Below are 26,356 nucleotides of genomic sequence, written 5' to 3' on the forward strand. Positions count from 1 at the left end.
TTCAGATGTCAACGAGTTACTAAAAGTTTCTTTCTGTTTCAATAAATGTTTAAGTTTGTTAGTATACCTGAGACATTTTTCTTGGTAATCAGTACTGGTGTTTACTTTTTCCTCAATTAAGTTTGCATCAATGAAATGTTCAATTTGACTGTCTAAGCACTTTAGTTTATTAATTTTTTTCTATTAAAACTTATAGATGTTCGTCTAAGATATCACATGTAACATTTTCATCTGCTAAAGCTACATCTATTTTTGAAATTAGTTTAGTAGTACTTCTTCTTTCAGTACTATGCTTTCATTTTAAATTTTCAAAATTTTCTTCTGAAGACATGTTTATTACTTGAAACAATTATACAATCAAAATGAGAATAATTGTCAAAACATTTTGAACACGTCTGTCCTCATTGTCGTTCACGCCTCATCTGACCACACCCAAATCTAGATAGCGCTCTTACATAATCTTAGTTACAGTTCCCACAATACTAATAATTTGTGAGATTTTATCACAGAAATCAGTTTTTATTAACAGTTTACAACAAGGAATGGTAAATGTAAAAATTTTCGAATGTGCACAGCTTGAGATTTGCAGTTACAAAGGTATATATGTATATGTCTCCCATGTCAGCACCTAATGCGAATGGATGATAGCTTTTGCAACTGCACCAGTTTGTTTTTATCTAGTTTGCTACTAGTTGCACCAGTTTGTTATAAATAGATAAAATCAGGTGATTGTTTATTTATATGGCACCCACATTTTTCAGGATTTTCGCATATACTTTGTGTTCAGCATTTCACTTGTTCTGAATGCTGCATAGTGTCAGTTTTGTGCTATTTTAATTGTCAGTTGCTAGCATGTACATAATTGAAGTTTCCACAAATTTTATGTATTTGTAAGCACGATGTATAACGATTAGAAAATCTTGAAGTTATATTTTGATGATCATTTGGACATCACAAATCAAAAAAAGAAAGGAAGGAAACTATTATCAGTTATTTAGAACAGGAGCCAGGAAATCAGCAGAAGGTAATCAGTGATGAACAAGTATGATACTGTAAGAATTGCTAGTGTTGAAAAACTCATTATTCCAATTAAAAATGAAGAACACCCGTTTATTTACTATACTTTTATGAAGGAGAATTTTTAAATAGTTCATGACATTCATATTGCATTTAACTATTGAGGATGAAATAAATTATGATAAAAGAGGTTAAGGTAAAATTTAAGAAAATGACATTTGAAATTATAATGATATGCTTAAGTCTTTGTGAACCTTGTCAAAAGAAACAAAGCCTCTCATGAAAAGATCTTACTGTTTAACCAACTACAAATCAGTGAATTAAATATGAGGTTTCAATTTGATCTCATTGATATGCAATAACAAGGGACTAGAGACTATTGCGTTTATAATGGTTTATGAAGATTAACAAAATTTATTGAATTAAGAGTGTTAAAGACAAAAACAAGCCAAATAAGTTCTTTATTATCTGTTGGATGTTTTCATACTATTTAGAGCAGCATTAATCTTGAAAAGTGACAGTGGCTGAGAATTTGCTAATAAAACTATTAACCTCTTTGTCGTCCATAATGCGTCTAGCGCATTCAAGTGAAACTTCTGCAGAGTGGCTGTAATGCACTTCAAGCATTCTTCTACATTAAAAAATTTTTAAACATTTAAAACACTTTTGATATGAGTGAAGACTTGCGTAAGTGGGAAAAAAAAATTAAGATTTTCAAAGCCAAAATTTCCGACTGCAAACATAAGAGAATGTGTTTGGATAAGAATACCAGAGGTACATAGAGGGGTATAGTTTATAGCCAGAATATTATAGCTGTTATAATTTCTAAGGAGAATGAAAACTTCTCTAAACTGGGTACAAAGCATGGTATTTTAAACCAACTCTACACATAGAATGATTATGCTATATGTAAGGAAGATTTTATGTCAGTCTTTGAAGTTATACTAGATACTGAAATAAGTCTAAAGGTCATATCACATATTCAAAACATTTTGGAAGAATAACTCTTTAAAAAATTTTTCTGCTTTCTCACTTGATATAAATAATCTCCATGAATCACTTTGGGGTTACCATGTAAAGGGGGAAACTAGTTGGGCATTGTAAATAATAGTTAAAAACAGGGAATTCAATGCTGATAGCTGATTAGTTTTTTAAAACGAACAACTTACAATTTTTTCTAAAATAATAATAAAAAAAAAATAAAATAAAAAATAAAAAAATAATAAAAAAAAAAAGGGTCTTTCTTACAGTGGTAAAGCTGGTAGGGGGGAAAAAAATGAGGCAAATTCTTATCCCAAACAAATGTGATAGCAGCCTAAGAGTACTTATAAGAAGCCAAAATTATGTTGTCAAGGGTTTCAGAATAGCAACTTTTCAAACAATTAAAATTCAAATCACTGCAAATGAAAAAAATTCAAAAACCCTGTGTAACTCCAAATGTTGTAGAAGTTCTTCCTGCCAAAATAAATAATTTGTTAAAAAGTTCAGTAATATTGTATTTTAATGGAATTTTCTTGCAATTAGCTGTTAGTTATAAATGTAATGATATAGTTTTTTAATGTATTTTGTAATTAGTATATTGTGTTTGCAATTTTTTATTGCCTTAAGGTGTCTGTGTATAATGTAATTTGTTTGAAGTAGTAAATAATGAAAGCATTTTATAAAATACAGTAAACAGTAAAAATTGTTATTTTTTTTTCTTTTACTTTGACCTAATTTCGGAGCTAATAAAACTATTGATGTATGTAATTTCATGAACTTCATATTGCATGAAATAAAATTACATAAGAGCAGAGGTCCCCAACCTTTTTGTCCCTAAGAGCACATTCTAGAATATCTGTTGGATGGCAGGCACCATTTACTTTTTCAAGGTGAATTTATAGTTGGATAGAGTTAATAATACATGCAAATAAAAAAGGAGATCGGTCGCATTTCGTTTTGTGCTGTTATCTGGGTTGGATGCAATTTCTATTTCATAAAAAAAATGAGAAAAATTTCACATAGAATTTTATAAAAAACTAAAACATTTTTATTGTGGTAGCACAGTAGTGGGCACACGTTAAATGATCGGCAGGTGCCATGGTGCCCGCAGGCCTAGGGTTGGAACCCTTGCATTAAAGTTAGGGATTTCAATCAGTTACATCACTTAATTCATCGCATTTGAAAAACTTCATTGGTACTTAGTAATATTTATCGCTAAATGTGATTATTATACATTTTTTATCACTTTAACACTAACATACATTCAGAAGTCAAACAACAAAAATCAGCGTTATATTTTCAAATTTTCACAGGACTAGTTTCGATGGTTTTACCAAACCATCACCCTCAGCTGAAAAAGTGCAAATGAACAAGATAGGATATAATGATTAGATAAGATAAGAAAGCCTGGACAGGAGATAAGCTACTGGCGCCATCTGGTGATGAAACCAAAACTGAAACATAATTTCTTTAAAGGCTGAATGCAAAGATGGATATAACGCAGATTTTTGTTATTTGACTTCTGAATTAGTATTTATTTGGCAATTTATTGTGTCTTAATCATAACATACATATTTAATTTTATTTTCATTTAGCTTTTTATTTGTTAAATTTTAAAATCAAATTTTAAAAGCATTCAGATTTCAGTTGCATATAGATTGTTTCAGATACTAAGAATGAATGAATGAAATGATGGGAGAATTTGTGAATGTTACTTAGGTTGAAGTATGTCACAAGTTCTGACTGTATTAAGTTAATAAGTTATTGCTTTCCAATTGTGTGAAGAGTTGGACAGATTCTGCCCATTAAATTTAAATTTCTTTCATATGAAGCGTATCATTTGTTCAGAAATATACTATGAAAAAGTAGAATAATGGATAAATTTCTTATCGCTGGTTATGGTCTGATTCACTAGTCTTTCAGTATTGGGAATACTGGCAGACAGAAAATAATGCCTGTATATTATATTTTCATAACTATCCTATTTCTTTGAATTATAGTATAAACTGTTTCTTCCCTGAAGTGTATGAATTTGTTATGTGGCCAATTAAAATACATGAATGGAAATTTAAAGAGTTTTCTTAAAGTTTACATTCTTTTAAAAATTTCTTAAATTTTTTCCTGTACTTTAAAAAAAAATTTCTATCAATTTTAATATCTCTTATTTAGAAATGATAATTTTTCATGTATATAAAATACTTTAATATGTCTTGCAAATTAAAAAAATAAGTTAAAAAATTTTCTCCTTCATAGTTTGTGTTCTGCAGACAATGCATGCAAGGATTTCATATTGGACCTTGTGAAGCTCAAGAGCCTTCAGGAATCACAGATGGAGTAAGTTATTTCAGGCTGAGGTATTTCAGTATTTTTACAACTAATTTTGTTTCATTATTGAACATCTAGTATTCCTTGTATGTATAAATAAAAATAATGTAAAATTACCATAATTTTATTGAAATTTCCACTTTTTTATTATCTGCTTTTTGTATCCTAAATATTTAAAGTTAACCGATTTACATTTAAGCTCTTTTTTTTTTTTTTTTTTTTTAAAGGCCCAAAGGGGCAATTTGCCCAGAAGGGCTATTAATTTCATTTTGACATTTTACGTCGTCTACTATAAAATGGAATTTCGCTTTAAAATTGTTGCCGCCAAATATTAGAACCCTGCGTTATATTTAAGGAAATTAAATAATGAAGATTCTACTTGAATGTATATATGTTTCTCGCATTATGAAAAAACAACGGTACCTAGAGACATTGAATTTTGAATAACATACTCCTCCACTCAAATGTGGGCATCTAGGAGCCCAAATTTGTAATTTGTTTTATTATCTGTTTCACATTTTGTAAAACTGTAAGGAATTTTTGATTACAAACTCAACGATTTCAAAGCGAGCAATGGCAACACTGTATGGCAAAAAAAAAAAAAAAAAAAAAAAAAAACTTTACCTCCAGCATGCGAGACTGTGTATGTTATATCTGAAAAAATTTATGTTTTTAATACTTTTACTTTAAACTTTAATTCATGGTGCCTGACAAAATTAACAAAAAAAAAAAAAAAAAACATAATCAAAATACTCATTATTCATAATATTCATCACTCATATATCATTTCGACATTCTTATAAACATTCATATAGTAAATCTATCAATCAATCGTATAGTGGTAGTACAATTTAACTTTAGGTTTGCATTGTGAGTAACCTATGCAAAAGGAAATAATCAGTAACCCCAAATTCAATTAAACTTGCATGTTTCTTAAAAGCCTCCCGGCTCAAACAAATGGAGGGACATGACAGACCACAGTAAAATATACACAACATAAATACACAAATACAATTAAATTTTAAACACACATTTATTAAATTCTTGAATATATTATGTAATTAAATAATGGATAACTGATCAGTAATCCTACCACATATTTTTCTAAGCCAAAATAACACATAATACTACACCAAATTACAGCTTACATTAATTAAGATTAACATTATTATTTTTTTTTTTCAAATTAAGTAGGTGTAACAAAATTTAATCCTCCTAAAACTGGCATTCACTTGAAATTATAAATAACTTCTCAATTTTTCTAACTGTAATATTTAATTTATATAAGTAATAACAATATACAGGTAGATAAATCATTATTAACTGTTCCACATTTGGGAAAATTAAGAAAGAGAGAGAAAGAAAATATACTTAAAAATTTCACTCACAGATGGAAAACAGTTTTTCCTGATTAGCAGGATCCTTAGTGTCCAATCCACATGGAAATGAGCCAAGCCCATTTTTCTGTGACAACCCTTTCTGAAGCGTCTAATAATTATTAAGAATCACAAGTGGAAATTACAGTCTAATATTTCTTCAAACAGCCAGGAATCGCTTTATCTGTCCATTAGGTAGGAACCAATAGTCCAATTTAGAAGGATCTTTATCTGACCATTAGGTGGGAACCAATAGTCCAATTCAGAAGGATCCTTTTTCAATTCAATAACAGGTAGCCGAATATACACCAGTTTTTTAGCACAATACAATCACGTGCATCATCGAAGCGGCGAGGCAACATTTATGCTGAATGTTTCGGAAAAAGGCTCTTGGAGATTAACCGGCGATTCAGGTGAAGAGAGAAAATCTGTGCTAAATTTTCTTGGTAGATTTTTCTCTATACATCTCAATCAGCTGTCAGTAAAAACGCTCTTTGCAGCTCGCGCACATTTCTCCATACATCACGCAGGAAAATGTTTCTTGCATCTCGAACAAAAGTTTTAAACATCCCGCAGAAAAAGAATTCTCTAGAGCAAAGAAAAACGCAACCCAAGTCCTCTTGCCTTGGCAACCGGCCGCACGGCAAAGCCGGAAGCAGGGCAAAACGCCCCACGTTCGCTTTTTTTTTTTTCTTTCACATCGCAGCTGCTCAAAATTCACTCAAATCAGACTCCGCTAACCCCATCACCGCAGCCCACTGGTTCAAGTGGTTCACGGGAGCAAGACCCGAAGGGTCAAGCCCCACACTTTTTTCTCTTCTAGAAAATCAGAATCAGAATGATCTCTACCCTGGTGCAAGCACCCAGGAAATCTCGGTTTCTCCGCCTCTGTGAGTTCATAGGCTTTAAAAAAAAAAATCATAAAATTAAATCTTACCAATGCCGGAATTTTATGTTATCTAAATTGAGAAAATGACACACCCATGACGAATCAAACACCAGAAAATCTGACAATGCAATCCGAAAAACATCTGTACACATAACGTGAAAAAAAAAAAAATAGACCCCCCAACTAACAAGCGAAACTAACTTTATGAGCATCCAATTACCTAACCCCCACTGTCTTGCAGTACGCAAAACTGCAAACTTTACAAAGCGACAGGAAGACAATTTCCGTTTCACACGCCATGAGTTAAAAGGACCCTACTGCCTCCATTGTTAGTAAAAGGCTATAACCAATAAACCAGATGTGTGTCCTCCCGCCTTTGTTACAATTCCTACTCAAGAATAACGAGTTAAATAGAGCCTTAAGAGCTTAAGAATACTTTTTTTTTTCAGATTAAAACACACATGAATATAAACAAAAATATTAGAATAATAATGACTTGAAACACATATTAATAATTTAAATTCGTGACATAACATGTATTGGAAATTCTAAAGGCATGCTCCTTTTATATTATTTTGTAAGATTGCTGTTGAATTGAATTTTATAGTGCGAAGAATGTGATGTTTAATAAATAAAGGTAACACACAAGACGTTTAAAAAAAGCCTGTTCGAGCGTAATATAAAAATCTTAAAGCTTTCAGATTTTTTAGCCTAAAGGGGCAATTTGCATAGAAGGACTATTAACCCCTTCGCGCAGACTGTCACGTATACGTGCCAGCAACGAACACACTTATCTACCGGCCGACACGCAGGCGTGCCAGAGCATTGTTGCGTTTACTACCGACTGTCACGTATTTGTGCCAGTACCTTGGAATGTTTTTCAAACTATAATTTCTGCCACAAGATGGCACTGTATGTCCATATGGTTTCAGATACATGTACATTAGACCTTCTACTCGAAATGAGAGAAGCATAACTCACATACATGTGTTTTTGATTATATAAACAAACGGGGAACTAAATGTTTCCGAATGGCGTGATTTACGACGTCTCTTTAAATCGCACTTTATTCGCACATGGTAGTTGTTTATTGTAAGTAGAAGTTTTATATGCGCTAAAGCGTTGAGTATTTCGGTTTACAGTTCAGTTTTTAGAAAATAATTAGATCTTGTTAGACGTGAATTCTTTCTGTTTTTACCGTTTCAATGCCGAAGCGTCGAAAATGTTTAACAGAGCATGAAATAGCAGAAATGATGCAAAATATTTCAGATATTGATTCTGAAATTCTGATATTCTGATATTGATTCTGAAAGATTAACTGAAAGACATTTTCCAAAACTTTGTTCAGAAGAGACTGATAAGAAAATGAGACGACGATGCTTCGTTTGTTCACATTCCCGGAAAAATCCTCCAAAACAGCAAATGAGTTATTACGAGTTCAAGGAATGTAATGTAGGACTGTGTGTAGATCCCTGTTTTAAAATTTTTCATACGAAAAGAGAATTTTAAGTAATATATTTAATTTTCAAATGTATAATGTTAAAAGTCATAAAATGGTGAGTAATTAAAATAAAATGTGTAAAATATGCATTTAAACAAGAAATAAGGTAATTAAAGTATATATATAAAAATATCTATAAAGCATAAGCCGTTTAAATAATCTATAGAGCATTATTAAACAATGCGTTGATACTTCGGAAATTTCACGGATTTAGGCTTAGTAGCAAAAAAGCCCCCGGCCCTGGAGAGACGCTAGTGGAAGACACTCCCGGCCTCCGCGATAAGCCCGCGTTTTCGCTACCCGGCTCGAAGGGGTTAATTTCGTTTTGGCATTTTGCGTTGGTTTACTTTAAATTGCGTTTCACTTTTCAAATTGTTGCCACCAGATATTGGAGCCCTGCATTATATATAAAGAAATTAAATAATGAAGAATCTGCGTGAATGTATGTGTGTTTTGCGCATTGTGAAGAAACAACCTAGAGACATCAAATTTTGAATAACATAGTCCTCCACTTGAATATGGACATCTGAAAGCCCAAAATTGGAATTTGTTTTATTATCTGTTTCATATTTTGTAAAACTTAAGAAATTTTTGATTAATGAACTCAATGATTTCAAAGTGAAGAATGGCAACTCTGTATGGGGAGTCCAAACATTCACACTTTTATCTCCAGCCCGTGACGCTGTGTATCAGAAGTTCTAAAGGTATGCCCTTTTAAATATTGTGTGACATTGCTGTTTAACTGAATTTTGTTTTAAGTGTGAATAAGACGCCATTTAAGCAGTAAATGTAATGCACAAAACATTAAAAAAAGGCCCCTTTAACATAATACAGAATTTGAAAGCTTTCATTTTTTCCCCCCTTAATGCTTGGACTCTTTTTGCTTGGGAGTGAGAAATGCATGGGAACTGCTGGAAAGCAGTTTGTTAGCAATGGTCCAACTCGTCATTGTTTCAGCCATCTCATCTTCAAGAATATTGCCCAAGGTGCACCCAAAGGGCACCATAAGGTGCTATGGTTTTAAAAATATTTCTAAATTTTTTTATCATATATGGTGGAAAATTTTTGGAATGCATTCTAAGTGTAAATTTAAGTTCCAACATCAAATATCTTTGTCTTGAAATTTATTGGTATTTGTCAGACAAAACACAAATTCATAATATGAAAGTTTATTGTTAAAATGTTTGTCCATATTTATTATTTTTAAAAAAGTGTTTATTGAAAGACTGGCTGTTAAATATCATTAAACTTTTATCATACTATATTTCTTTAAACAATGGTTTAATTTTAATTTGCTCCTATTTAACTTGAAAACAGTTGTTAATATTATAAACATTTGAATTGGTAGGCATTTATTTTTAGTTGTGCAAGTGAGATATTTATTATTTGCATATGACATACATATATTAATAATTGTGTTTTTACCACTTCTTTATACACCTTCTATGTAAAATTCCCCTCCCCCCCCATGAAACAGACACTATATTAGAATATACAAATTTGAGGTTAAAAGCTGTAAGAGGGGCAATTTTTTTTCTCTTTCAATTAACTGTAGAATGATAGTCTTCATTTTGTTGTGTGCTTAGAAATACTATCTTAATGCTGTTCAGATTTGAATGATCAAGTGCCATTCTGTTACAGAAACTTCTAGTTTTTTTTTTTTTTTTTTTAATTTACAATTATGAAATGTGTTAACTTTCATGATCTAGTTCTCTCCCCAGGAAGTTTTGAAAATTTTAAAATATGTGCAGTTATCTCTATGCTCTTCCAAATATTATTCTTCAAACTTTGCTTTGTGCTTCAACTTAAGTCATGTACTTTTCACAGTGACATCATTGAAATACTCTTTTTTGGTGAAGTGGTTTATTTTAAGCTAAGTTCTATATAAATTTTTTGTGTTGAAATGCTTAAACAGTATGCTGTAGCGAAATGTATCATTTTTAGATGAACTATGCGATTATTGATGAAAGAGCATCTAGCTCCAAGTGGGATGAAGATAGTAAAAAAATTATAAAAATTACTACAAAGCCTTGTCCCAAGTGCAGGACCCCAACAGAAAGAGATGGTTAGTTTGAAATTTATGATTTATGATTTAAATTTCAAAATGATTAGTTTTCATTTTATTAATTGCAATATAAGTTCAGGGATCAGTTAGCATGCTCTGAATAAATTTTGTAATGTATAGTTTTTCTGCAGTGTCCTTGAGTTTGGTATTTACTTCCTATAATTTTAGTAGTTTTTGTTAATATGACGTGAAATTTTTACTGAGAATCTTGGAACTGTATGTGTTTGCTTGTATTTAATAATTCTGTTAATCAATTAGATTGAAGAATTAATTGAAATCTTGAATTTAAAAGCATTTTTGATCATTTACATTATAATCTACATTTGAGTATCAGTTAGCATGTTTTGAAGAATTTATTTTGTAATGTAATGTGTAGTTTTTTTGTAGTATCCTTGAGTTTGTTATTTACTTCCTATAATTTTAGTAGTTTTTATTAATATGATATGAAATTTTTATTGATTAAATTGGAATTGTATCTGTTTACTTTCATTTAATAAAGTTGTTAACCAATTAGATTGAAGAATTGAAATTTTGAATTTATGCACAATTTAGATTATTTCACTTTTGTGATATTTATTTGAGTGAAAATTCCTTTTCTTGAATCTCTTGTATTAAATGTCAGTTAAAATATCTGTGATGAAGTATGCATAAAAATCACTTCTGTCAGATTTCATTCTTTTTGTAGTATTTTAAACCTTCAGTGATTGCAAGATTAAGCAATTCTTTCTTCCTAAATATGTGTTATATCTGTCAGTCGTCAATTTGTAATATGAGCGGTGTTCATTTGTGCCCACTGTGGTGTGTAACTGGAATGCAAGCTGAGCCTGTTGATCACCATTGAAAGGTTAAATAAAAACTGCATGATGATGGAGTATTTTGAATGTACTTTTTTTCATGTATTTTCCCATAAAATGAAGAGATATACAGTCAAAAGTGTTTAATCCGGACTGGTCGGGACTTCGACGATTCCGGACTATCAGTTTTTCCGGATTATAGATCATTAGTTAAATCTGGTAAGATGACATGCAGAAATTACAAAATTAAAAATATGAAACCGTAATTTATGAAATAAAGAGCAATTATGATCTAAAGGGTATCAAAATTTACCAAAAAAAAAAAAAAAAAAAAAAAAAAAAAAAAAAAAAAAAAAGCTTTATATTTATTTGTTTACTTTATTAAACATTTCTTTCAAAGCGCATGCGTAAAGCATACATTACGCATAGTCGAAATTAGAAAATTGCAACCAGAAAACTATTTGATGTGTATTCGTGATATTTATAATGATGAGGAATTTGATTTAAATCATATCAAAGATGGAGTACATCAAGATGAAATACAACATTTAGTAAGGAATTATAAGCCGAATAAAATAAAAACATCTGCCCTGAAGATAACGATAGTGCTGACAGATCAACTTCCAGTTCATTGCTCGCCGAAAGGATATGCCTTTATCCATTTTTTGCAGCAATTCCACTTTTTGTTTGATGGACATTGAAACATACTTTCGCTTTGTAGATCCTTTGGTAGCTCCAGAATTGGAAATTCTTTTTGACATAATCGAAAGTTCAAGCTTACTTTTATAAAATTGCTCTAACAGTCTACAAAAAATAATAAGCCAGATCCAATTAGAAGATTAAGGAACAATGCAATGTGCAACATTAACTGAAATAGATAATTAGATAATTTTAGCTTAGCTTATACCGTCCGTTATACATTAAACACACATATGTAAGCGTATTATGCGCATGCGTCAAGGTATTATGCACATGCGATAACGCATTATACGTTGACGCATGCGCAGAAAATTTGTAGCTTTGAGGTCCGGATTATAGATCATTTCGGATTATGGACGTCCAGATTAAAGACATTTGACTGTATATATAATCTTTGTTACATAAACATGTGTAACAAATGTGCATTTATATCTTTCTCTGTATGTATGTAAAATGTAATCTGATTCATAAAACTGTGATATAATTGGGGAAATATTATCAAAATGCAATGATGTTGTATTAATTTCTTCATTTCTTGCATATGGAAGGATAAAATAAATAAATTTTGGTACTTTCTAATTATCTCCATTCCCTCCCGAAAAGCTACCAATTATTGGAGATTAATTTTTTACGAAACCAAATCACAGAAGACATCAATAAGAATTACATAAAACTGCGACCAGTTAACAAAATTTAAAATGCAAGAAGCATCTATAATAAAGCACTTATTATTATTATTGTGCTCTGTTTTCTCCATGTACACAGTAATCTGTTCTAGTTCCAAAAAACATCTGAGAATAGCAGAAACTAGTCATTATATACACTATTGTTTTCCTATGTATACATCAAGATCAGTAAAATACTTTCTTATAAGGTTGGCGCATTTTTAAAGCGATAGCTACTGCACATGCTCTATGACGTCACTAACACGTCACTCGTAGACCCAAATTCCTTCCCGCCGACGCTGTTCTGCTGTATTTGCGCGGTGTTGGTTTAAATGTGTGATTAAAAATGCTTGGAACACGATGTACTGTAGCTGTGTGCAATAACATTTACATAAAAACAAAACGTAATCCAGATACTAAGGATATAACACATCATAAATTTCTCTCAAATCAAGAAGTAAGAAGTATTTGGATTCAACGCTGTAGGCGAGCTGCGAAATGGAATCCAAATGCTGCACATATTTGTTCCATTCATTTGTCCACTAACATGTAATTAAATAAAAAAAATTCTGTTTAGTAAAATTAGTCTTATTAGTCTAAGTATGCACAATTTCAACATCACTTAAAATATTTCTCACACATTACAAAATAAATCATGAAGTTTATCAAATAGTGTTTCAGTCAAGCATATTCATAGTGAATAACTTCTAAGGTGACAGCCTGTAATTACAGATTAATTGATTCTTATATGAAGATGGTCATTTTAAAGAAGTGATGCTCTGTATCAATACTTATATTCTCAGAAAAACTTATCAATTTTAGAAATGGCCATCTTAGGGTAATGGTTGATCAACCATCAAAAATGCTTTTGCTTGTAAAGGTAAGGCTTTGTCTTTCAAATTATGGATAAAAATTCTGATTTCCATAAAGGAAATAAACATACTGAATTTAAATTTACAATTTACATTCACATTCACATTGTATTTATTTCCCTTAAGACACCTGGAGAAATGGAATTTTTAAGAAAATTATACTTGATTTATGTGTAGTTAATCAGACAAACAAGAATATGTTTTGAACTGAAGGCAAGTATAAACTAATCTACATTTGAAAAGAAGCAAAAATTTTCTCAAGTTCCTTAATATACTAAAAACAAAGGTATTCCTGTTACTTTTATATAATCATATTTTACAGAAAATTATAACTTGGTGTATACAAAGAAAATATTCTAATCAAACATCTCCGGATTCGACAAATTTCACCCAAAATTATGATGAAAGGTGAAATTTTCTGGAAAATAAATTTAAAAAAAAAAAAAAAAAAAAAAAAAACCACTTCCAAATAATTACAAAACTAAAATATGCAACATTATAAATTTCATTACTAATTTGTTACAGTTTATGTGATGTGGCGAAAACTGAAACATAGCTCAATAAATTATAAACATACTTAAACACACTGTTTTACACAGTAGCTGAAATACATTCATAAAAAATAGTATATTGAATGACTTGCCAGTTTAGTTTAATTCAACTGCGTGAACAATGATTATTTCATATATTTTTCCCAACTTGAAAGTATAAACACAATAAAATGTTGTTTTGTTTTAATAGCATGTAACATAATTAAAAAATAATGTTTCATAAAGCATTCTACATTCCAAAATATCAATAGGATGCTGGCATATATCGTAAACACGACATAAACAAGAGTACGACGGGTCTACGAGCTACGTCACAAACAGGCAGCCAATGACTGCTGAGCTGCTCGAATGCACAAACTTTTAGGATATTTTAGAAACCTTGGTATACATTGATCTGTTTTCATTTAACATCAGAGAATTACATAAATTTGACATTGCACATGCTGTTGTTTTTCATGTATGCAGTCATCTTTTTTTTTTTTTTTTTTCTTTTAAAAAAAAGTCAGAAAATTGCACAGCCTATAGCATCAGCACATTTATTTATGAAGTACAACTACACAGAATATGAATTTTTACATTCTCTACTTTTGGACAAAATGGCCCATCTAATTTGAAGGCAAAAATCCAATCTCATTTGCTGCATATGTGCATGTACCTAGGTTGCCAGATAAATGCATTTCGGCAACATTAAAGGGTCGACTATGTTTACATTTGGTAACATAGCACGTTGCTTCTTGAATACTTTTCAGGAGGGTGCAGATAATAAAAAACTACCTAAATTTTCACTTGGGGAATATAATTTTTATAGATAGTAATGAATTCATATTGTATGTTAACACAAGATCTTTCATGTAGAAATATATTAATTTGTAATTATTATATAAAAACATAAATTATCATAATTCAAATTAGATAAAATTATTTAAAATCTTTCTATATCTCTTAAATAATTAATTTTGCATCGAAATATTTAGAAGTTATTTACTAGACAGAACTATATTTTTCACTCCTTGTAATTTAGTTTGTCGAGTCATATGGAACATTTGTATTCTTTCATTCAGAGTGTTATGAAATTTCCATTTCATTTCTGTAGGTGGATGTATGCATATGGTTTGTACTCGATCACAGTGTGGATATCATTGGTGTTGGATATGTCAAGAAGAATGGACACGAGACTGTATGGGAAATCATTGGTTTGGCTGATGAAGAAGCCTTTTATTTTAGTTTTATAGTTGTCAAATTTTTCTAACATCAAAATAATCTTGCATCTCTCTTAAAATTATATTGTGCTGAAGCATTTTTAAGTTTCATATAGGTGGTCTGAAGTTACCATTTGTTTTTTTAAGTACAAAATGGGATCAAAATTGTTCCTTTTTCTTGAGTGTCATATATTAAATATCAGTTATGTTTGCAAGTCATCTGTGATATTAAAATATGCATAAAAATATGACAATTATATAGATGGATCTGTGATACTCATCTCTGTTTTACAAGAGTCTTAGCTAATAAAGGATTGTTTTTTTATTAACTGAGTGTTATTATTTGTATTCAGGCCTTGCTTAGTTTCCTTCATGTTTTCCGTGATATATGTGCAACTACTTATTTAATTCATGAGCTTGTTTTTTGAATAATGTATTTAGAAGTGGTAAATATTAGTTACCACACTATAAAATTTCTGTTTCAAAGTAATTTAAGGTCAAACTAGTTATAAGCAGTAATGTAGAATGGAATTACTTTTGCTGTGAGAGAAAACCCATCTCAGCTTAGTTTATTGCTGAAATTTTAATTGTACATTATGAGGTATTTCTCAAACTTGTTCTAAATGTTTTTTTTGGGGGGGGGAAACTCGTTTTTAATCACTTTATTCATTTAGTAACATGCAGCTACATTTTTTTCTCCACTGTTTGAAAAAAAAAAAAAAAAATAAATAAATAAAAAATAATAATAAAAAAAAATAAATAAAATAAAAGGTGTCACCAGTACGTTATAGTTAAAATTGTCTGATGTAAAACGTCATATCATAAGGTTGGACATCTCCTAACTACATAACCTTGAAATATTAGCGGTTTTGTATCAGCATATATTTTTTCCCATGTGAAAATCTTGAGTTTTGAGCTGAATGATCGTCATTTGCTGGATTTATTTTATTTACTTTTTTTATTTGAAGAATTCTGCAGTTGAGGCTCATCAGTTGCTTGTAGAAGCATATGGTGAGGCTGTCTTAAGTGAAAATCGCTGTGAGTGGTTTCGAAAGTTTAAGAACAGTGAATTTGACATAAAAGAGAAGAATGAAACAGAAGGATGAAAGTGTACAAAGACTCAAAATTAGAAGCATTATTGGATGAAAATTCGTTCCAAATACAAGTATAATTTGCATTTACATTAGGAATAACTCAACAAGCAGTTTCAAATCGTTTAAAATCATTGGAACCATTTCAAAAGCAAGGAAATTAGGTACCACATGAACTGAAGGTGGGAAACATTGAATACCATCATTTTACACATGAAATGCTGCTTGTCAGGCATAAATGAAAGGGCTTTTTAAATTGTATTGTCACTGCAGGTGAAAAATGGATTCGCTACAATACCCTCCCCAAAAAGACGAAACCAATGGCACCACCTGGCCATGCTTCAACGTCGACTGCCAAATCAAGTATTCATGGGAAAAAGTCATGTTGTATATAAAGTAGCATCATCTTGGTGTCATGTATTATGAGTTGCTCAAACCAAATGAAACTATTACTGGGGATCTCTACCAAACATAATTGATGAGACTGAGTGGAGCACTGGAAGAAATATGTGCCCACTAATACTCCAAACATGACAAAATTATTTTCCTGCATGATAATGCTCATCCACATGTTGTAGTAGCAGTCAAAACCTACTTGGAAGCACTCAAATGAGAAGTTCCCCCCTCTCCCTTTGTATTTAACAGACATTGCTCCTTCTGAATGTAACTTGTTTGGTTTGATGATGCATGGCTTGTCTGAGCGGTGCTTCACATTATGTGAAGATACCAAAAGTTAGGTTGCTTTGTGGATAGCCTGGAAAGATGAAGTGTTCTTCCTAGACGGTATCCATATGCTGCCAGAAAGATGGGGAAATAGTAGTGGCTAACAACAGAAAACACTTTAAATAAAACATAAAGTACTGTTCTTTCACAATAAATGCCCAAATTTTGTTAAGAATGGAGACTTATTTATACTCCTGATAGCATTTCAAATGTAAGAATATTTTTTTGTGCTTACAGTCTTAAAACTGTAAAACTTTTCAAAGAATTCAATCTGTTTGGTCTTAATTTTAAACAAAGAGGACTGAATACATTTTGAGCAATGAACAAATGCATCTTTCCTGTTCAGAATCAAGTTATCTTGAAGAAGAGAGATTGCGTCTTTTTGTATTGAATTTTTGGCTTGAATTGTAGCTTCTGCCTCTAAAATCAAGGTGAAATAAAGGTTAACATAAATTTAGGTTAATACGCATCTTTTGAATATTTTATTATAACAGGAAGAATGAAATATTAAATTTTCTGACGAATGAATTTTCAGATAGTGTGTCTTTTCCTTTACTCAATTTTAGTTTCTAAATTAATCCAAGTGTCCTCAGTTATTTGTTCAGTATATTGTATATTATCTACAACTATGTAATTCTATTAAAGAATAAATATTATTTGTCATGGAACATATGAAAGTTTATGAAATAGGGGTGTTTAAAAGATCTGATGGGAACTAATTGTTCTCTTATATCTTATAATTTTTTTTTTGTTTTTTTGTTTAAGGACTAAATATCGCATAAGTTATAAAATTTGTACCAAACAAAATGGGCTATAAATAATAATAAATAAAATAGCAACATCTATTTATTCATCAGTTTGTTTTCCCATAGTAATCCCTGACATCAGCTTGCTTATACACATACATTTTAAACCAGTGTTTTAACACATTGACTGCCACACCACTTTTCAGATTCCAGTCCAAGAAGTCAAATCAATTTAATCAAATTATATTATTAAAAATACTAATTATGATTCGTAACAATCATTAAAAAGTTACAGGATTTTTTTTTTTTGTAGAAAAAAGGGTCTTACGAATTATCTTGTAGTCGGCTTTTGTTAGACAAAGCTCATCGGAGAAGCCCACTATCAGTTGATTCGTACAGACATGCTTTAACTTGTCGCCTCCGTGCAGCTAAAACAAGCACTAAGTGAGTAAGTAACTCATAGCGGCACAAAAGTGGCAAGTCAAGAAATTACAAGATAACTCGTATTGGGCGTCCTGAAGAAGAGCGCTAATACGAGTTATTTCGTGTTGGGCAGTCAACGTGTTAATGCTTATACAAGGTTTTGTGTGAAAAGCATAATTTTTATTATTTTGTCATTCCTTGAAAATGAGCATGATATAGCAACAATACTTTTTTTTATTTATTTCTTTGTCATCTCTTGCAGATTGGTTCAAGTGTCAAGATCCGTTGCTTTCATGCTTAGGAGAGAGAAAAATATATACTGCTGTACTTTATACACATTATGATAGTTTAATATTGAATGTTGGTAGTGTCTTATTATGCATAATATGCCAATTAAACTTTATACATTTTGATGTGTAGCAGAAATATATGATCTGCATTTGTCTGCATTTAGTTTTGCTATGCATTATGTACAAAAACACTGCTACATATTATTATATATACTAAGAAATATATATATCCTGCTTCTGGCATGAATTAGTGTTTTTAAAATTTCCAACAACCCCTTTCTCTGATTAAGCAAATCTTACACTTAGCATTTGCAGGAATGCTAGTTACAGAAATGTGCACATAGATATGTTATGCAGCAGTTTTCATTTGAAAATCCTCCATAAAGGTAGAGCTATCAGTAGAGATTCTTCATGTGCTCTGCTCTAGTAAATTATTTGCCAGTATGAAATACTGAGAAAACTGCCAATTAAAATAATTTTATTTTTTTGCAGTTATTCATTTTTTGTACTCCCATTTATTTTTACGAAAACTACTAATTCAACCTAAATATTTAAATAAAATTTTAAATATTTAGGTTGAAAGCATGAAAAACTTCTGATAGCTGCTGTTCACAAAATTTGGAAAAAAAAATATTGATAGTAAGACACCAATTATTTTGATAATAATAACAGTTGTCTTCTTATTTTTAAGTTAACCGTGTAATACTTCTGATTTATGCAGCGAAACATACCAAATCGATATGCTATACTAATCGTATTCATATGGAACAGCTATGGCAGATTCATTTTGCTACATTGTGTTCTAGTAAGTTGTAAAAGACCAAGATAATTATATAAGGCTGTCAATAAAAATATCTGTGATTTTTTTTCTAATCTGAAATGAGAAATAAACAAAGGCATGGAAATTCTAGAATGGAATTCTTTAACTAGTCCTTCAAATCTTATGTACTTCTCCACCTTTGTGTATTATCTCTACTGATTCAAAGATATTTTTTGTGGCCAAGTTTGAGTATTCTTCTAGGAGCAAAAATTTTATAGAATGCTGAGAGATAATAAATACTTGCTCTTCTTCTATGATAAGTAGTTAACAAGAAGAACATGATGTAATGAAACTCAAATGCATAAGTACTTTCCCAGTATATATTTTATATAGATACATGCTGGGTGAAATGCAGATTAATTGTTGTGTTGGTTGCAAAATTAATTCTTCCTCCCCCACATAAAATTGCTGTAGTAATGTTTAGTTCTTTTAATTGAAACAGTTTTATTAAATTATATTATGACAGCAGTAGTATTATACTAGTATGTGTTTAAGAAGAATTTGTTGCAGTAGGGTATTTTTAGCCCAAAATGGCTTTTAGTCTGGAAACATGATTTTATATTGTTTCACTTTTTATTCGAGTCTGTTGCCATTTGGAAAAATAAAAGATATTATCTTTTCATATTTAATCTGTCTTCTATTAATTAACAAAATAAACTATTTAAAAGGAATAGATGCAGGTCTTAGTAATTATTTTTTACTTTTTAATTTGAATGATTTAAATAAAAATGAATTTAATTCATGATATATTTAATTAAAAACATTAAATATTTTTGTTGAATTTCATTACATATTTTTCGCTTTTTAAATAAATATAATATAATGTTCTTATTGTTACTCTAATGCTAGTTTATCTAATGTCCTATAAAATGTTTTACTATTCTATCTGGGTCCTGCCTATTGATAAGCCATATTAAACTTTAAAAGAGCCCTTTGTTTTTAGCTATTTTCATGTTAAGGATTTAAAATAAATGACATTCCTAGCACAGTAATACTTTATTATTCTCAGAGAGGTAATAATGTCAGTGAAATGCAAAGCAAGATATTCTTCAGCAAGCTTCCAGTATGTCTAACTGGAAGCAGTTACTATAGTGAAAGACCTTGAACATGTCAATATCAGGCAGTCAAGTAAAAGTTTTGTTATTTTGTCATGGTGAATGTCGTTTGCTGTAAAGATGAAACCATTTTATAATGAATGTTTTACTCACATAGCAAGCATAAATGCATTTTCAAGACACCCTAATAAAGAAATAGCCTAGCACTTGTTTCTGCAGCAACAGTTGTAGGCATTCTCTTGGAAGGTGTTCCTAGGGTAGACAGACTGTAGAGCAAGTGTCATGACAGTTGAACCATACCAAAAATAGTTTTCTCACTGAATGATGCTCCACATATAGATAGACAGCTGGTGTTAGTAGCAATGAAATCAAATTAATCAACAATAATAATCAATAATTATAAGTATAATCCAGATATATTTATAATCCAGAGATAAGTATAATTCAGATTAAGTACTGAAAATTACTTGCATTAGTGTTAATTGCCTTAATATTCGGATTTCACATAAATTAAAATTTTCTTGACTGTAATTTATTTTTATTTAAAGGCTACAAAATTATTATTTTTTAAAAACAAATTGCAGTGGGCGATTTTGGATATTTTACAATAATGTAGAATGGAAGTGACTGCAAGGCAAGCAAAATGAACCATCATTAAGAACATTATAAACTAGTCTTTTTTTCAAATAAGATTGTATATGTAGTGGAATTAGAAAGGAGTCTTGTGAATTCATTCTGAAAGACCAAGTGATGAATTCCACTAAGTGCTGCTCCCTTTTAGATCAACTGAAAGTAGCACTCAATGAAAAGCATTGAGAATTACTCAGTACTTTTCACTGAGTGCTTATTGAGAATTATTAAGTAGGGGAAATATGACCATCACAGAAGATTGAAAATTGACAGAGAGGGTAGGAAAACCTATAGAAACTGATAATTTTTGAGATACAGAATTGATGACTGCACACATTTTGATTGTCCTTGTAGAATTGTAAAAAAACTAGGGTCTTGTTTAAGAAATCGACCCGCTATAATGGTAACATTTTGCAGATACCCAGGCTTGTTATGTTCCCCCATGACTCTATTTGAATAGGCTTTAGACACAAACACAACAACATTACCGCTTCAGAATTTCATCCATTTTGGTTTTTAAAAAATTCTGTCAAAAGCAAAATTTCATTTTTCTACAAATGGCTGGAATTGCTCAAAAAGTAGTTTTGTAAAGATGGACTTGCACAGCTGCTGAATTTAGCTAACCAACCAAAGACTGAGCTTCATAACCAAAGCTTCATGAAAATGCTGTAAGAAAGATATTTTCTTGATTATGATTCCAAAATGTTCTTGCCACTTTATATCTGGACTGTTTTTCTTTTGTTGTCTATCTTTAATAATTTGGATACATTTCAAGATGCATATATTATTAATAATTTAAAAGGTGTCAGGAAAACTATTGCTTGACTGTCATGTACAACTTAATCAGCTTGAGGGTTTTAAATATTGGGAGGAGGTAGTGGAATAAAGTAATGAATATGTTGTTCAACAAAATTATTGGAAAAAATGAAAAGTATCTCTTATTTATTAAGTGTAAAAATTAATAAAAACAATTGTACACAAACCTCGGGGATCTGATGTCTAATGAATGTTTAAGAAATATGAAGTGATTAGGTTTCATATTGCTAGTAATACTGCAGCTATAATTAATTTTTTTTTCTTTGACTTAATTGCATTATATTGCATCATCAGCATTTACTAAACATAATAATGAGGGCAAAGCTTAAATTAATATTAAATGATGGAACATTTCTAATAGAGCAAAAGTGATGGTATTTTCCAGTATCATGGAATTCATCAATAAAATCTTAATTTAAGTGCAAAGAATTATTGCATTCCCATTGTTTACTCTTATGGTGAGTAGTTAACATGTTTAACTATCAAATGGAAGATCTATGTTTAGAATCTCAGTGGAGCATAATTGATTTTTTGTGTTTCCTGCTTCAAAATAACATGAAGAAACACTACAGTGCCATCCAAGTTAAAATAGGCTTTATCATTATTAATAATTACTTAGCTTTGGTCAAATGCTTCAATAAATGTTTTTCATGCGAGAAAGTTTTATTTCATATTGTTCCTTCATAGGAATTGCTTTTAGAAGTCAGAAGAAATGCCATGTTTCCATATTCTTTCTCCAACTCATTCCTTATATATTCCATAAGAATTAAGTCCGAAGAATATGGAGAAATTTTGATAACTTTAGGATAGTTGTATAATAACCGAAAGTGAACATTTAGGGACTGTATGTTTAGGATCGTTGTTCTGATAGAACTTGAATGTATTTTACATTCCTATTTATATATTTGTCATTTCATTAAGACTATTTATATATTTATCTCAATCCGTATTACTTTCGATAAACATTAAATTTCTTAATCCAAAGACAGCGAAACATACCCCAAACCATCATCTCTCTATCCCCTTGCTTAACAATAGGCAACAGGGTTTTCAAATTCACTTCTTAATTTGGATTTTGTCACCTATTAATTCATCTATCAGGCGCAATTACACATTAATTTTTGACTTTTATGTAAATATGACATTGTTACAATACGATAAAACTTATCTTGGATTTAGTGAACGTCAGGCGTCTTGCTTATCATTGATTTTAGTGAAACATCAGGCATATTTTCGTTGTTTTCTTGTTGACGAACAATTTCCTTCTTTTTGCTGATCGCCCTTTGTATCCATGTGCCTTAAGTGATTCTTTTAAAGGCTTCAGGGTTAACTTTCTTCTCTCTTCTGAGCATTTTACAGTACTTTTAGGTGTTTGATTTTTCGTAGAATAAATCTGGTACTTCTTGGTGTTAGCCTGGAATGTGTTCCAGACTCCAATGAATTTTCAATAGTTCCTCGCAATATGCGTCATTTTATTATATCAAAGGTAGTTAAACGCTTTTACATCAACAATATTTTGATATTTCAAATGCTTTTATAATCTTTAAAAAAAGATTAATTATTAAATTTCTTACAGAGTTGGTCGTTAATTTGTAGTGACTTGCCATGTTCATTTCAGATATGAAAGTACTAATATATTTTACTAATCAAGTAAAAATTCCCTAATGCAGAGGATAATTCTTGTAATGAATTTTTATATGAATGAAAGAGTTCTAATAACAAACATATATACCAAAACATTTAAAAAATTGTGAAATGTTCAAATTTTAATGTGAGTTACTGATTAACTCTTTCTAAGCAAATTATTTTATTTAAAAAGAATAATTTGACAAGCAAGGATTAAAACCTTTACAACAAGCAAGGATTAAAAGAGAAGGAAAAAAATAATATATTAGGAAAAATTTGAAATTTCTTGTTGCGTGCGTGCAGATTTATATAGATTGAATTATATACATAGAACACCTTAATAAAATTTATTGTACCAAAATAAACACTACATAGTTATGGAACTTTCCACAAAAATAGTCGTGTACAGCTCTTCACAGTATCACAGAGTATAATCAGTAGTTAACACTTCAAGCTACTAAAAACGTTAAACACAATACAATTCCAAGCGCATCTAAAGGGCGAAGTTTTCACGGATACTTCAATACTCCGAATTCAGAACGTGCTCTCTCCTGTTTTATATAGTTTTCCCTGGCTGCCGAGAAATCTCAAGTACTTCTTGAAGTTACTGGAAGGCATGTGAGGGCCGGATACGGTTACATTTACATACATGATCAATTACAATACCCATTAAAGTTATATAGGGATCAGACCAAAATGCCGCGAAGTTTGGCGACAAAAATTAGTCATCAAAACTACTGCCAGCTTGGTGATATCTCGTCACTTTAACAAGGTAGCCATTTATTCAGTGTTAAATAGATTTTCCGTATGTTCTTATTTTTCCGGCAAAGATTCGCCTCTTCGGATTTTCATATTGCATTATACAAAAGTACTACAATTTTACATGCAATTTCTGTAAAATTATTTACAGAAACACAAAATTTGTAGCATTATGTGTTCAATATTCAGTACAAGTTCTATGCAAATAAGTTTCAAAAATACAAATGTCCGTAAACAAATATGAGCCGCTGTATTTATTCATTTGTTCAATGAAATAAAACCTACATTTGAATGTTAGGAATAGCGTTTTAAAACGAATTTGTATTGATAATCAGTTTTATGAAAGTAAAATATTTAAGGGCCAGTGTTTTGCTTGCATTTTTATTTGGATACTCTTTATATGAGATCTGATTTTCTAAGTAGAGTTATTTAATATGTTGCATAGAAAGTTTCTGACAGAGTAGATATACTTAACTGTCATCTTCTAGCTCTGTTCATTTTAATTAGTTAATAAATTCTGCCCGAAATGAAGTGAGTGTCTTTAATAATGATTGCTGAGTAGTAGCTCTTGCGTTATCAGTAAAATTAGAATATAATACCAGATCTTAAAATTTTTATTGTTTTCAGCCATGACAGGTTTGTATACTAGTATGGTTTGATTTTGATAATTAATTATCTGCAATATTTGCTTAAAGTAAGACATGCTTACATGAAGGATGTTATAGGGAAGTTTGTATCATACTTACTGTGCGCATCAAAACTCTTAACAAAGAAGAGATCTTTTTCCACCTTGACGAGAGAAAAAAAAAGTACCTAATATGAATTTTATATGGCCAATCTCGTGGTTTTCCCCATGTGTAACGTGTATACGAGCCAGTTTCCCTTAGAAAGTCCTTCACGAAAGGCATCCCTCCCCTTAGGCAGATAGCCCTAGTGCGCTTTGCCATAATTAAATATAGTCTCATGAGAGACCTACACATTTATTGATGTACAGCAATATAAAAATATCATACTGATGCGTGGAAAATACTGTGAAGTCTTTCCACTTTGGAAAGTGGAAAGTATCAAGGAAAATACTTTGATGTCTGGATATACTATTACATATCTTAAAAATTTCGTAGAAATGAACTAGTTTAGATGTGAACTAATTCAATTTGTAGCCAATAGATGGCGCAGTATCTCTGAAAATGAATTATCGGATTTACTTCGCTTATTTTCAGTTTTGTTTTTCATTTTTTTTTTTTTTTTTTTTCCTGTATTTCATTAATAATATTGATAAACCTGGAAGGCTAGTCCAAATTATATACAGACATTACAGTCGATATCTATAACTTTTTTATTATTTATTGAAAGAAAATTTATTTTAAAAGTAAAGAACTTTGCTTGTCCTACTTTTAGAAATAAAAGAATTATTCTTCCTAAAAAGTGCAGTCTAATAAATCTTCAGCTATTGTATTTATAATGTAAATATTTATTAAATTCTTTTTTGCATAAAATTTTTTTAGATTATATGAAATTTATTAATTATGAATTTCAAAATTTTCGTCTTTGTGAAACATTAGTTCTAAATTTCTTACTTTATGTCTTTATTTATAAAAAAAAGCCCACCAGAGGCCGAGCGGTAAAGACGCTGAACACTGGTAGTTCGAATCCCGCGAACGGGCTGGCTGCATGGGCGTTTTCGTGGTTTTCCCCATGTGTAACGTGTATACGAGCCAGTTTCCCTTAGAAAGTCCTCCACGAAAAGGCATCCCTCCCCTTAGGCAGATAGCCCTAGTGTGCTTTGCCATAATTTAATACACCACACCACCTATTTATAAAAAAATATATATTTAGAATTTATAAAAAGATTTTCTTTCTTTCTTTCTTTCTTTTTTTTTTTTTTCTTTTTTTTCTTTTGTTGTACTTTTTTTTTTTTACTGTATGAATTTAGCAAACAATTAGAAATTGATACCTAGAAATGTAGTTTAACGAATTTCATAAGCGAAGGCAAAATGCTACTCGGAAAACAATTTTTTTCCCCAATTTTAACGTGAAAATTATGATTACACGTACTTGACAAATCATAATGTAGGATTTAAGATTAGTTCCTAATCTTTAAACACGATTTCTTATTTTGCATCTTTTGACATTGAATCTCTAATAATCCATGCACCCTCATCTTTCAAATGTTCTTTGAGGAAGACTGTGGGGATTTTCCTGAAAGAACTTAGAATTTCTGATAATTCTTAAGGCTTGAAGTAAAGTTACGATAACTGAAAGTTGGGCTTACGATAACTGAAAGTTGGGATAGTAAAGGGAATTGGTCTCTGACATCGTTAAATAAAACATTTTAACGACGAAGAGATAGCAACCTCTTTAAAATGATTTTCTACGTTCAAGGATTTGAAAATGTTAAGAAAAACAAAAGTTTGCGCGGAGGATAGCCAGAAGGAAGGTTATA

At 30.5% G+C, this 26,356-nt stretch overlaps 1 protein-coding gene across 1 annotated transcript in view; it reads left to right on the plus strand.

The window, feature by feature from the left end:
- park (E3 ubiquitin-protein ligase parkin) overlaps positions 1 to 15,263 on the plus strand; it is a 71,150-nt gene extending 55,887 nt beyond the window's left edge. The window contains exons 8-10 of the mRNA XM_085823546.1: positions 4,252 to 4,332; positions 10,034 to 10,154; positions 14,829 to 15,263. Of these exons, the coding sequence (XP_085679672.1) occupies positions 4,252 to 4,332; positions 10,034 to 10,154; positions 14,829 to 14,938 (312 nt within the window). The 3' untranslated portion in view covers positions 14,939 to 15,263. The remainder of the gene's footprint in view (positions 1 to 4,251; positions 4,333 to 10,033; positions 10,155 to 14,828) is intronic.
- The last annotated feature ends 11,093 nt before the right edge of the window (positions 15,264 to 26,356 follow it).

This window comes from Stegodyphus dumicola, chromosome 9 (genome assembly GCF_044657685.1).
Source record: "Stegodyphus dumicola isolate Sdum_Otavi_A_Nest chromosome 9, ASM4465768v1".
Taxonomy (NCBI): Eukaryota; Metazoa; Arthropoda; class Arachnida; order Araneae; family Eresidae; genus Stegodyphus; species Stegodyphus dumicola.